Source organism: Budorcas taxicolor, chromosome 1 (genome assembly GCF_023091745.1).
Source record: "Budorcas taxicolor isolate Tak-1 chromosome 1, Takin1.1, whole genome shotgun sequence".
Taxonomy (NCBI): Eukaryota; Metazoa; Chordata; class Mammalia; order Artiodactyla; family Bovidae; genus Budorcas; species Budorcas taxicolor.
In genome coordinates, this window is record NC_068910.1 from 21608772 (window position 1) to 21623021 (window position 14250).

The 14250-nt window shown below is 41.9% G+C and overlaps 1 protein-coding gene across 1 annotated transcript in view; it reads right to left on the reverse strand.

Annotated features, from left to right (window-relative positions):
- Positions 1-14250, reverse strand: part of CADPS (calcium dependent secretion activator) — a 480748-nt gene that overhangs the window by 37190 nt on the left and 429308 nt on the right. Inside the window, exons 31-32 of the mRNA XM_052657031.1 lie at positions 7005-7037; positions 1-88 (exon numbers count right to left, since the gene is read on the reverse strand). The exon at positions 1-88 is cut by the window's left edge and continues 20 nt beyond it. Of these exons, the coding sequence (XP_052512991.1) occupies positions 1-88; positions 7005-7037 (121 nt within the window). The remainder of the gene's footprint in view (positions 89-7004; positions 7038-14250) is intronic.

A 14250-nucleotide genomic window follows, 5' to 3' on the forward strand; every position in this document is an offset into this window, starting at 1 on the left:
ACATCTCCTCATTGACCTTATCACGAAGGACATCCTGAGAGTGGCGGACGAAAGTCACGTACGCATCAGCCACGTCCATCCCAGGTTTCTGCAAAGAAACAGGAGAACGTGAACACGGAATTCTCAGACAGTGCTCTTTCTCGACTACCCCTGCATGCTCTGCCCGCTTCACCCTGCCTGGACCCCCAGCACTTCCCCTGGAGTTTGAAACTCTTCTCTAGAGCCGGGAGCAGTCCAGAGCACACCGAATCCAGAGGGTCCACCATATATGGCATCACTATCCACAGCCTGGACTGAGATTCCAGGAACTGAAACTGTTATTAAAATCTCCAGCTCTTTCTAGAAATTCAGCCTGGCAAGAGGGAGGTTGAGATTGCAGGGTTGTACAGGTGTTTTTTTTTTTTTTTTTCCCCATTTTTAATTGTTTTTTTCTGGCAAAGATACTCTAATGGATAAATCTTTACCAGATAACAGAGAGATATTCTCTGGTTTTTCTTTTGGTTGAAAGCTCCATCAAAAAATACTCAAAAATACTCTATCTTCCACTGTCTGTCCTTAAATAATATTAGAAAAATGACAGCTTTCCCTGATCCCCTCAATTTAAAAAACTGAGGATGTGACAAGTAAAAAAATTCTTTTTCAATCTATACCGCCTCCTACCCAAGTCATATTGTGGGGGTAGTTTAACCTGAGTATATAGTGAGTATTTCCTTATTAGTTTACTCAGAGGAGACATTCAACCAATTGTCTTTCCTCCTGGTATAGCTTTAGAGTCCAAGGATTCAAAAAGATGGGGAGGGGGAAGGATTAGACTTTTAAATAAATTAGATGTTCTGGAAAGGTAAGCAGGTGGTCTCATTCAGTAGTTACAAAATCATTTATGGGAAGAAAAAGAAAACTAAACTAACAATGCACACTGCTTGAGATGTCGCAATCAAAGTTTTCTCCAAAGAAACCTATTAAAACACTGTAATGTGGGTCATTAGGAGAGCTGCCACAAACCCCTTAAATTTCCAGTCGATATGTATGTTTGCTAATAACTAAAAAGATTAGTTTTCATTACTGTGACTACCTTAGATCACAAAGGATCATTTTTTTCTACAAGACATGACTGTCAGGCACTGCAAATTGAAGTTAGTTAACACTTCTGTGTAATTTCCAGGGTGAAAATGAGGAAGGTTTGGAAACAGTAGGTTTGTATTTTTTTTTTTTTTCCGATACAAAGCAAACAATTATCAAGCAAAGGGCCAATGCCTGGCCCCTGGGATGCTACTAACATTTCTTAACACCTGCTGAAACAATGACAAGGTATTAATTTGAAAAACAATGAGGACAACTCAAAGCGGCAGTAGTCAACTGCTACACTTTCAAGCAATTTTCAGCGAATGGACTGAGCAGGTTGTGTGATGGTCCTATAATTGTTGCAGTTTTATGATAGGAAACCATAGAGGTTCTCCAATGAGATGGAGGTGATAGCTATCAGTTCTAAGCTGGCAACTCTCTCCTCCGCTCCCTTTGGCAGCCACACATCACAGGGCATCCTCAGTGGGGATGGGGACCCCTACCTGGGGCACTTGAGAAACTTATTATTGTTTCCATTTCTTCCCTGGTGATACTTGTGGCAGACGTTGACTTTTCCTGGATGCAGGCAGCCATCTTAGAGCTAAGATTCAAAGCCAAATTCAGCAGACCTATTTGTAACCACAATAGCGATCTACAATAACGGTTATTTTCACCCCTCCTTCTCTTTTCACTAAATTGCTGTCCTCAAAGGGGCTTTTCATTTATGCTTTAAAACTTTGAAAATAAATATTAGTGCAGTTCAGCTCACCCAGGTAGTTAAAAAACTGAGTTTTTGACTGAGCTTTTATTTTTCTTCATAGCACTCACCAATATCTGACACTGTATAATATATATAATTGCTTTTTGTCTTCTCCCACTTAGCACATAAGCTCCATGAATACAGGAACCTTATCTGATCTATTTTTTTAAATTGTATCCTCAGCACAGGAATGATGGCACATAGTATGTGCTCACTAAATATTTCCCAAATGAACAAAATCATGAATGAATAAGTCTCTGTCCCACCTCCTTATTTAAACTACTCAGTCACACTACATGGATTTTTTATTTGATCCTCCACACAATGGAGCTTTTGAAAGTCATTTCAACTTCTCTGGGCTTTGGTTATAACCATCTGTAAAATGGGATTAATAATAGCTCCCCTACTTACCTTCAAGGATTGTTATGATCATCAGCTAAAATAATGAAAGTTAAACTGCCTCAAAGGCCACAAATTGCTATTTAAACATAAGCCACTATGATTCTCACCCCCACATCCCCCACAAGATTATATCACTTCATGACCTTACCTACCTTTGGAATCTACTTTGGAATCAAGAAGAAAAAAGTTGCTTCAGAGAAACCAACGTCAAAAAAAAAAAAAAAAAAAAAAAGACCAAGTCTGCATGAAAATGTGTTTTCTCCAAGTCCTCTGGTCCCCACATTTTTGACCAGCTTTTTGTCCAATTCTGACAAGCCTGTTTTCCATCCTTTGGTGGACCAGGAAGGGCGATGAGGGGACTTATTTGAAACAGAGGTGCTGACAGAAGTTATCACCTTTCCTGATACCCGTAGCTTGTGGGAGAAGGTTGCCAAACTGGAGCAACAGACATGTAGACTCAGCATACAGTGAGGTCTGGGGCTATGAAGGGCTACGTCTTGGGAAGTCCTTGGGGGAGCAGGTCACTAAATGGCCACTGGGGATCCCTGGTCACAGGGAAAAGGTGCAAGTACTGTCAGTTCCCATTTAAAGAGGTAGAGAAGGTTGTGCAATGCATTCTAAGCAGGTTTTCAACCAAAATAGTTACACTTGTAACTGTTCACTGACCAATAAGCTAACTTGTAGTTGTAGATGAAAAACACTGTTGGTTGAACAACTGATGTTATTAGATAAATGAAGCTTCCCTTGTGGCTCAGCTGGTAAAGAATCAGCCTGCGATGCGGGAGACCTGGGTTTGATCCCTGGGTTGGGAAGATCCCCTGGAGAAGGGAAAGGCCATCCACTCCAGTGTTCTGCCCTGGACAATTCCATGGTGTCGCAAAGAGTCGGACACAACTGAGCGACTTTCATTTCACTTTAAACCACATGGCTATCTAGTAACAATGGGAAAAACTTTACAGGATGGTTTTTAATATTTCACAGTTGCATTGCTTATTTTAAATGTTCCTTGGACAGACTGACAGCATGAGATGTAGATTTTAAAAAATAATTAAACAAATAATGACCATATAAATCCCCATATAGTTAACTATAATCCATGTGTAGAAGACATAATTTGAAGAAGCCACTTGGTGGCTTGGAAGAAATAGGACATTTTAATCATGGTGTGTTCCTCCCAGGATATTTCTGAGCTTGAGGGAAATGAATTCAAATTTCCAGCATCCTAAAGCAATTCTCCAGGCAAGAACACTGGAGTGGGTTGCCATTTCCTTCTCCAATGCATGAAAGTGAAAAGTGAAAGTGAAGTTGCTCAGTCGTGTTCGACTCTTAGCGACCCCATGGACTGCAGCCTACCAGGCTCCTCCACCCATGAGATTTTCCAGGCAAGAGTACTGGAGTGGGGTGCCGTTGCCTTCTCCAAGCCCTAATTAGGAATGCAAATCTGCTCCATACTGAAGGGTTGAATATTCCACCTAAGACAAAGAGATGTGCTTTGGGGATCATGCAATGTTTTGAATGACTGATAATAGTGCTTCTCTCTCTTAGTGTAGATAATTAAGAGACAAACGTCTACGGTAACTAAATACTAGTCCCCACAAGAAACTAAACCAACAAACTGTGTGCCAAAAACGTCACAGGGCAACAGAGGTCAACTCACCAGAACTAGAAACAACTTAAGAGATGATTTTATCCCAGAGTTCTTAAACCTGGCTGCAAATGAGGATATGGGAAGCTTGAATGATATTAATGCCTAGACCCCACACCCAGAGATTCCCCTTTAAGCTGCCGAACAACCTCATAGTGATACTTAAAAAAAAAACAAAACCCTCCCTATGTTTCCAGTATAGAACAAAGGTCAAGAATCACTGATTTAGCCACTGGATCCCAGAGTTGTGCAGAATACCAGAATCTAGTGGACAGCTTCTCAGAGATCTCCAGGCTTCACACCAGAATGGCTGAGTCAGAATCTCCAGAGGCAAGGGGCTGGGAATCTCTATTAAAACAGCAAAAACAACTGAAACAAACCGAAAAAACCTTGCCAACTATCACCTCTGCACATTCTGGTTTGGGGACTACTGATTTAATAGGTGATATTTGCTGGTGAGCTGGTAGACTGGCTCTTCAAGACGAAAACAACCAAACAAAACAACCAACCTTGAAGTGTAGTGCTTGACAGTTTTGTGGTGTAAATACTCCCCCCAAGGCTGAGTTTGAGCCACCAACATGCCCTCACTGATGGCAGAGTTGGAAGCAAACACACACCATTGACTCTTGGAAGCCAGTGCCAGTGGCTCTCTGTATCAAACCGCTAGCGCTTGAAGGTTCATGCACCCATCAACTCGTCAGGTGACCGTAGCAGCCACGGAACCTCCCTGTGCCTCAGTTTCCTCACTGTGAAACATGATGGTCCTATTACTCCCCTCCCAGGGCTGTTTCGAGAAGTAAATAATTATTGAGAAGTTAACTATTATTTACTCTGGGTGAACAATGTACATATAGTACATGTGTAGCCTGTACTAATGTTTTCTGGAAAATTATTTATTAAAACATTTGCTATAATATTATTGTCTGAGCCACCAGGGATTTGCTGCAAAAATACTCTAAGGAACTTAATTTTAAAGTTGAGCTTTGTCCCCAAGGCGTACTAATGGGTGAAATCAGGGTGAAAGAGCACATTTGACATGCCAATTGTATTTTTCTAATATTAATTAAAATAATTTCTCGGTTTTCCAAAAAAGATGTTTGTCTATGCACTAAAGGAAATCATATCCGGCAGATGATATAGTGTTTAAGAACATTAAGGCTCAGCTGTGCCTCTTATGAACCGTGGGATCCTCAGCAAGCCAACCTCTCGGGGCCACGGTTTCCTCATCTCCAAGGGGGATTGTTGTGAAGGTTAAATGTAAAGTGCTTCAAACAATGCCTCACACACGGAGGTTGTTTATAAGGCTTGGTTGCAGTTTTTGTTCCTATAAGATTGTATATTGTGGGTGGGAAGTATACCGCATTTGGGGACATACTGCATCACTTTCTCTGTCTCCTTAGGTGGGGGAAGCTTGGCTAATTGATTTTTGTGCCTTTTCGTGTCGACATAGAATCCATTTTGTCCACATCTTGACAATAAATCTGAGCCTGGCTCACAGGAAGTGGGTTGAGCCAAGTGACATTACCAATACTTGACTTTTTTTGACCTCTGCCCCCAATAATTTCAGTTGATAGAACCAATTGCCAAATCAATTTTTTCCAACATTTAGGTCTTGCCCACCTATTTAAGGATGCCCACCTGTTTAAATCTGTTTAAATCTCATTGGTGAGATCTCCCCTTTGCTTTGAGGTGTAACAGAAAACAGACTTCAGTTACCAGATCTTTGGGTTGGGGACTATAAACTCCCTTTCTATGACTGCTGAAGCCCAGGCTAGGCCAGGGTGGATGTCAACAAATCATCCCACCTCCTCCCTTGTGCAACAGAGCAGAAATATCTCCCCCCACCCCACCCTACTCCTGCTGCAGAAGAGAGTACCCCATGTATGTGCCATGTCATCTGCAGAGTGAATCTATGATGTGCGTTTTTATCTCTATTTTAAGGATAGAGAACCAGGCTCAAAAACTTGAGTAGTCTGCTCCCCGTGGACTGGAAGTTGCTACTCTGGGGCTTTTGCAAAAATAAATTACTTCTCTCCTAGCTCCAGGTAGGTGAGCTTTTTCTCTTCTCCATTATAAGGACTATCTACGTGAAGGAGTCGGGGGTCCCCCGATGAGAAGTATTATATAAATTCAAAGCATAATTATTGATTGTACATTCTTTCATTAAACAAACAAAATATATGCTAATGCTAAACTCCCTCCAATTTTCCATTTTGCCATCCTTTGAGAAATAAGCCAATAAACCATTACACACTGAGCTTCCTGGGGAAATGAATTTAAATGTTAATATAAATCCTTTTAGAAAAAAACAAATTTTAACAAATAAGTATTTGAACAAGGAGGGTACTTAACCACGTTCAGAATGAGAAACGCTCAGTACAAGGCCCTTGGTGGCTGTTGAGATAAGCTCTTTAAATTTAATATTTTATAATAGACTCACACCTCTTTTGTTAGAAATGGAGAAATAGAATCATTTTCTTTTCCCCTTTATTGGAATATATTTAAATCTCTCCAATTTTATTTTGCTAATAGGCAGGCCCAAGTCGGTCTATAAATGTATCCTGATTTATCACAGGTAATCCCACACTCTAGCATTCATGTGTAATACTTAACCTCAATTTAAATGTAAATTTTGGACAACTTTGAGTGCTTTATCTGTGAACTTGGAGAGCTCTCTTCATTAATGAGGTCTGGACTAATTATAAGCAGTTTTGTAAGGTTTCTTTAAAACAATTGCAGAATTGACCCCAAAATGAACAAATTCCGAATTTATTTGTTTTTAGAAAATGCTGGCATGCTTGTGCAAATTTCTAGCTCAACGCCCTACTCCCAAGGTGTGCACATAGGAGGGGAGGGGAGCTGGATGATAACAGAATGAAATATGCCAGAAAAACCAATGGAGATGGAAACGAAAGTGAATCAGGGTCACCCTCAAACACCGTCTCTCTTTCCTGCTGAAAGAAACCATACCCTCTTCTCATCTCAAAACGATTTTACCAGGAAATATTCTTGCCTTTCTTCTGGTGATCCAAGTCAGGACTATACAATTTAGTGGCAACTAATGAAAAGAGCACCATCAAAATTCTCATGAAAGCCAACCCCTCCCCCCAAGAAAAAGAGTTTTCAAATACTCACAGGCACATCCACGTATTTGGAAGCTGCCTTCACCTAAGGAGGAAAGGAGAGAATGGAAGTGAGGCTGGTGTTTATGTTTAGCTGTTCACAGCTTGATGCTGTATCACCATCAGAGTTAAAACAATCTGCTGGCAGACAAAGCTGACCAGGAAACACAAGAAAGGTACTAAAACAATAAAATCTGTTTGCTATTTTTTTCTGCAAGCGATACCCACTGCTTTGGAGAGAGAAAGAGTGAGCGAGAGGGAGGGAGAGAAAAAGAGAAAGACAGCAAAGTTTTACTGACACACTGGACCTCGTGTGGGAGTTCTGCATTTTCCTCCCTCCCCTTAAAAAAAATTATTATCATTATTATTTTGATGTGGACCATTTTTAAAGTCCTCATCAAATTTTTTTCAATATTGCTTTTGTTTATGTTTGAATTTTTCAGCTGCAGGCCAAGTAGGATTTTAGCACCCTCCCCTCCCGCTGCACCCCAGTATTGGAATCACCACATTCACCCACACGTCTCCCAGGAAAATATCCAAGGGAGTATTTGTCCCTGTTGCTCTTTGCTCAAAGCCACTTCTTAAAATGTCAACTCTTAGGGTATATATAAAGTTCACCTTAAAAATGCATTCCAATCTACATTAGGTGCAGACAAATGTGGTCTGATTCCACTTACACAAGATACCTAGAATAGTCAAATTCAGAGTCAGAAAGTACAGTCAAAGATGCCAAGGGCTGGGGGTGGGGTGGGGTGGGAGACTGAGGACTCGGTGTTTAATGAGGAGTTTCAATTCAGGAAGGTGACAGTTTTAGGAGATGGATAATGGTGACAGTTGTGGAACAACGTGAATGTATTTAGTGTTACTGACGTGTACCATTAAATATGGTTAAAATGATAGGTCTTATATTATGTGACTTTTACCACACTTAAAAACTTAAACAACAAAGGAGAAATTAGTGAGCCAATGGGCAGAGTGGAGAGTACAGGATTTGGACTCAAAAGTTCTGTAAGTGACAGAACTGTTAATTTTAATAGTTGACCTTCAGATCATCACTCTGGAGTCCCTTCGCCTAGGTTACTCAATTTCTAGAACAGGGTGATAGCACTGCGTACTTTGTAGGGTTGATAACCTACCTGATCAAGTGAAAAAAATGTATAAGAAAGTGTTTTGTAAACTTTAAAGGGTGGAATACACACTGATTAGTAAATTTTTGAGAGGACAATGCATTCTATCTCCTGAAATCACCACCAATATCCTAGATGATTCCCAGAGTATCCTGGTACAGATTCTCTGAGAACCCTACATTTTTTTTTCTTTGCAGCTCTGACTGCAACTGCAATTCAGTCATTTCTCTGCAATGTCTGTCTCCCACACAATGTCATGTCTTGCCCATGGCTGTCTCCTGTGACTCATTTGGTATCTGGCTTAGAAAGGGCACTCAGGGAAAATCTGTAGAAGGAAGAAGAAGCTAGTGACCAGTGCTGGCTTCAGGATGCTTAAGGGATAAGCAGACAAGATGGAGAAGTCACTGCAGGAGTCAGTCTGAAAGCTCAAAGGGTTGCATATAAAGCTGGGTGCTTGCAAAGCATGGTGGGTGAAGGAGTGAACCCACCCTGGGCTGTTAAGGGGAGTATGAGGAAAGCTTTCTAGATTTCGCATAATTAACATTTTGCCAAATGATTCTCAACCTGAACTATTACCTCTTTATTCCTGTTATAGAATTTAGTTTGAGCAAGAGGGTGACTCTCCTTTCACGTCTCCTCTACGTACATTAACATTTAACATTTCTATGATGTTTTTCACTTTGCAAAACATTTTCATGTATTGTTTCTTTTTAAGCCAACCTGCAAAAGGGGGGAGGGCTATTAATCCTATCTATTGACTATTGAGAACATTAAAACCCACCGAATTTAAAAATTTATTTGACCCTGACCTGGGCCAGAAGGCAGAGATACCCAACTAAGATGCAGGTCTCCTGAGCCCTAACTTTTCCTTTTGAACTCCCGATCTTCTTTCTCACCACCGGTAGAAAGTGTGAGGAAGGTAAGCTTCAGTAGTCAGGCAGGCAGTTGCTGACAAAATTCCTCTTCTCAGCTACAAATTGCCTCCTTCGCTCTGTTGAGTGAGTGCTTGGCAGTTGGTAAGAGTTTTGCTACAGCTGAAATGATCAACCTTTCAACACGCCCACTCTTCCCACCAACATGCAGTTTGAACCCAGAAAAGGACACCAGTCAGAGCCTACTCCTTTCAAATCAGATTGGGAAGATGAGGTGAACTCTGTACCCGGATGAAAATCATCCCCTCTGCTACATGCACCAGCACTCAGTTCACGGGCCGTTTTTAAAAACTTGATAACTGCTGACTTGCACTTAACCTTATTAACCTTTCTCCCATCCCCTAATAAAAAACAGCACAGAATAAGTTGTGGTCCTATTATTATTTAGAAAGATGTGCTGTATCATTTTTGGTTCTGGCCACTGAACTTGAAGGAGGATGTTGAGGACCCAGGGCAGTCTGGAAGTGTCTTCTACAAGAAAAGTGAAGAAGTGTCTGGAAAAGGAAGGGCTAATGGCAAAGGAAATGAAAACCTTCATGTAGTTCAGCAAGGACCTTCAATGTAGAGGGTTGAACTAGGTCATGGTAATTCTTGAGCATACAATCAGGAAGGATGAGGAACACAATGGGACTCTAAAGGAAGGTGAAAACAGCTATCTTGGTCCAGCCAGGCGCTGGCTGTCTCTGTGACCAAGGACACTTTGCTGGAGGAGCTCAAGCATGAGGTATGCAGGATGCTCCGACGTGAGCTTTTCCTCACGCGAGAGATTACCTCTAAGACTGCTTCCCGTTGTCTGTTGCTCATCTTCTTAAGAGACAGAATGCTGTCACTTCCCTGGTGGTCTAGTGGTTAGGAATCCACATTGCAATGCAGGGAGATGGGTTCAATCCCTGGTCCAGGAGGATCTCACATGTCATGGGACAACTGAGCCCGTGCACAACTACTGAGCCTGTGCTCTAGAGACCCGGAGGCACAACTGCTGAGCCCGTGTGCTGCAACTACTGAGGCCTGGGTGCCCTAGAGCCCGTGCTCTGCAACAAGGGAGGCCACCGCAAGGAGAACCCTGTGCACTGCAACTGGAGAGTAGCCCCTGCTTGCTGCAACTGGAGAAAGCCCGTGTGCAGCCAAGACCCAGCACGGCCAAAAATGAATAAATGAGTAAACTTTTTAAAAAGATAGAAAAATATTATTAGCTCTGTTTCTTCGTTTGTTTGTTTTTCAGTACACATGTCGAGATGCAGCTGAGTGAGTAAGCTGACAGAACCAGGATCGAACTGTGGCCCCTAGAGAGCCCTTTCCTGCTTAATGTCAACCTTTATGTGCTACCTTTAGGTGCTTTTTTTTTTTTAAAGTATCCACAGGACTCTGTCTTTGTCCAGCTATATGCTAAGTAGAGAGGAAGCACCAGATCCTCCCAACTCAATAGGGATTTCGAATCATTGTCAAGGGTCAGAAAAATCTGAGCGCACACCAGGTGACTTTGACCAAGTTAATTAACTTCTGAGCCTACTCTGCAAATGGGACAATTATAATGTTCCTCAAAGGAATACGGAGGGGATTGGACGAGGTAATCCAGCTAAGGGTGAAGAACAGAGCTGCAGATGTGGTAAAAGCTACCACATGCACCTCTTCTTACTCCAATGTTGGATTACTGGTATAGACCAAGTACCAGCTCCACATCCCAGTGGCCATGGAGACAGTTTCACTGCTCATGTCTAGTCCATGAGCAATTTCTCACCATAAAAAGGATGCTGGAATCTCCCCAGGTTTCCAGCAGGTATCTTAGCTGGTTCTCAGTCTGGCAAACGTCCTGTCAATTCCGTGAACACCATATGCAGTGGACTCCTCTCTAGAACACCGAGGCAGTGTTCCCTTCTACTCCCTTCCTCAGGCTGCCCGAGCCAGGGCACGAGTGGGAGGGCAATTCCCTAAGTCAGGGTGCTCTGTACATACAATCACATATCCCTAGCACTCTCTAGTACAAAGCTAAGTGCCCTATGGCACAGGAGAAAAGGCTGAGGGAGAGGGGTTTGCCCAGATACCATCCTTTCTCCATAGGGACCCAACTGCCCTCCAAGGGAGGCAAGAACTGTGACTGCAGCCAGACTTCACTTCCTGAGACGCCCTACTTTCCCACCATCCCCTTTGGTGGGACAAAGAATGCCTGCCTCCTCTCTAGCAGTATCCATAAACACCCCACCCTCACCCCTTGACCAGACAGAGCCAATTCTGGGTTCAAAAGAGACACACAAACTAGGAGAAGTAGATGGAGACCAAGGGTGAAGGTGATAAGACCAGCTGATCATATTTTCACAGGTCTTCAGGAAAGAACAATTCTCAGGTCCTGGGCACTGCATTAAGGGACAGGGATGGAAGCCACTGATGCTTGACTCACAGCCCCTTCCTTGGATGGTGTCTAAATGCACAATCTCTCCAAACACCCAGAATGAGTCATGTCCCCCACCACGACTCATAAGTAACATTTCTTGAGTGCTTCCTACTTGCCAGGTGCAGAGTTAGGAAGACTGCACTTGTTATATTTAATCCTCACAACAACCTTTGAAAAAGAGTCCTATTAACAGTCCCATTTTACAGCTGACAAAACTGAGGCTGAGAGAAAGGACGCAATTAGGCTTAAAGTCACACAGGCAGTAAGTTACAGCTTTGAACCTCACATCCCCCAAGCTGTCTATAATCCAGTTTTTTAAAAAATCTATCAAACCACTTTTATTAACCAGTCATATTTAAGTCTTGTTTCTCACTGTATGTGGACACAACCTAAAATGGCTTTTCCTCGAAAAATATTTGAGGGATTTGAATAATAATCTGTGCCGACTCAGGGCAGAAGGTCCAAAACGGTTTCTCTGGCTTTGAATGTCCCAGCTAATTACCTAGACCCTCCACCTGACTTAGCGTGTGTAGACAGGCTTAATGGTTACTCTATTGAGCTCCCCCATTATTTTTCAGGTGCCCAAAGGTAATCTTTTCATTGAACACTCACCATTCTGGGATTTTCACAATGCTGATGACTAAGGGATTTTCTTCTGCCTGGTCCTAATAAGGGGACCTGAGTTAATCATTGTGTGGCTCTGACAGGGAGCACGGCGGGGGCTTAAACCACTTCTCTTGCTTCATTAGGGGAAAAAGCAACCCAGGTGCAGACCACGAGGACCTCAGGGTTTGATACTATTAAATCAATGCACAGACAAGAAAAAAAAGTGGATTAGGCCCTTTTTGCAAACAGAAATCTGGTGGGTAGGACGCAAAGATGGAAGAAAAAAGAAGTCAGAACAGATACCACTGCCTTAGCGACCGCCTGAGCTCTCTTTCTCCCTGTGGTCCCTTAAAAACAAAAAAAGACAAAAACCAACCAAGCCAACGATTTATTCTCTGCACGAGCTGACTCCACCCGTTTCTGTTTGACTTCCCAAGAGCTCTGAGCTGATTTCTCTGCCTTTGCCTAGAAAATGCTGACCACACTGCTCTTTCAAGGGCCCAGCAATATCTACTTCAATGCTTGGTTTGTGAAATATCTGCTGCCAAGGATCATGGTGCTATTTTGCCTCTTTTTCCATTTCCCTAACCAAGAAGATCTGAGAAATCATTTTTTTTTTGAGAGTTGAGGCAGTTCAGTATCTCAGTATCATACTTTGTACCACTACTATCGAAAATGATTTTATCTTTATTAGTTGAATTTTATCATTTATCACATTCCTCATGTCTAGACTGTGGGCTCCATGAGGAATAAGAATTTGTTTCTTTTCTCCTCACTATCTACAGTGCCTGGTATACAGTGGAGGCTAAATAAAAAATAATCAACAAAGACAGGGGACTCTACTCAACACTCTGTAATCAGCTGTATGGAAAAGAACCTGAAAAAGAGTAGATATGTGTGTATGTATAACTAAATCACTTTGTTGTATGCCTGAAATGAACACAAAATTGTCAATCAACTATCTTCCAATATAAAATAAAAAATTTAAAAAGTGTTGAAAGAATGACTTGCTGAGCATGGTACTCTTTATTCTGTACCCAGGATAGAAGCTTCCAGTGCTCCCTGGAATAACGTAATAACTGGTACACAGTAAGAGCTTAAGAAATACTAGCTAACATTGTTACTAGTGTCTAACTCACATGTAGTTAGCTGGGAGCGACTGTACCAAGTGAGTTCTTAGTTGTAGTTTACAGACTAGCAAAAAGGATGGCCAACTCTTGCCTGTGGGTCTAATCTAGTCTGCTGCCTGTTTTTGTGTAGTTCACAAGCTAAGAATGGTTTTCACATTTTTAAATGAAAGAAGATCAAAAGAAGAATCTTATTTCCTGACATGAGACAATGACAAGAAATTGACATTTCAGTATTCATCGATAAAGTTTTACTGGAACAGAGCCATACCCATTCATTTACATCTTGCTGATAGCTGCTTTCATGCTACAAGGCAGAGCATGCATTACTGTGACAGAAAGTATGCAACTTCTAAAGTCAAAAATATTCACTATCTGGCTCTCTCCAGAAGAAATTTTCTGACCTCTGGACTAGAACTTGCTTAAGTGGAAGCCACTGGGATGAGGGTGGTGAAAAATCATGAAATGCACATTTCTCATCTCAGTATGACCATTAACTATTTGACTGTCTATTTGTCCAGCCTGTTGGCCTCCTGTCCTTATCTATGATAATAGGGAACAGAGCTCAGGGTCTTCTCTGGATTTCTTACAGAAATGCAACTCTTAGATGGTGTATGAGGCAGCTGTTAGGAAGGATGTGAAGCAGGGAACACTCCCCACACCTTGAAAAGTTCATAAATATTCTAGCAGGAAAACAAAAGGTTAATAATATTTTAATATTAACAAGAGCTCTGGAAATGAGGCTCTAGGAAAAACTACATTAACAGGGAAAGGGAAAAAACAACAGAGATAAATAAAGACCCTTTGCACAGGTACCAGATAATGCAGCAGTGCCCAGCAGGCAGAACCGGCAGGGAGACAGCAAGATTACAACAGGCAGTGTTTGCTGCCTAGTCACTCTGTGCCAGGCTCTGTTCTCAGTGCTTTTTATGAACCAGCTCATTAATATTCCCGGTACTTTTGAGATACGTCATCTGTAGCTCTCTGGGCTGTCATGAGATTTAACTAAGATGATACACACACGGGGCATAATAGAGGACACAGCTAGTGCTCAGTACTTGCTACTGTTACTACTGTT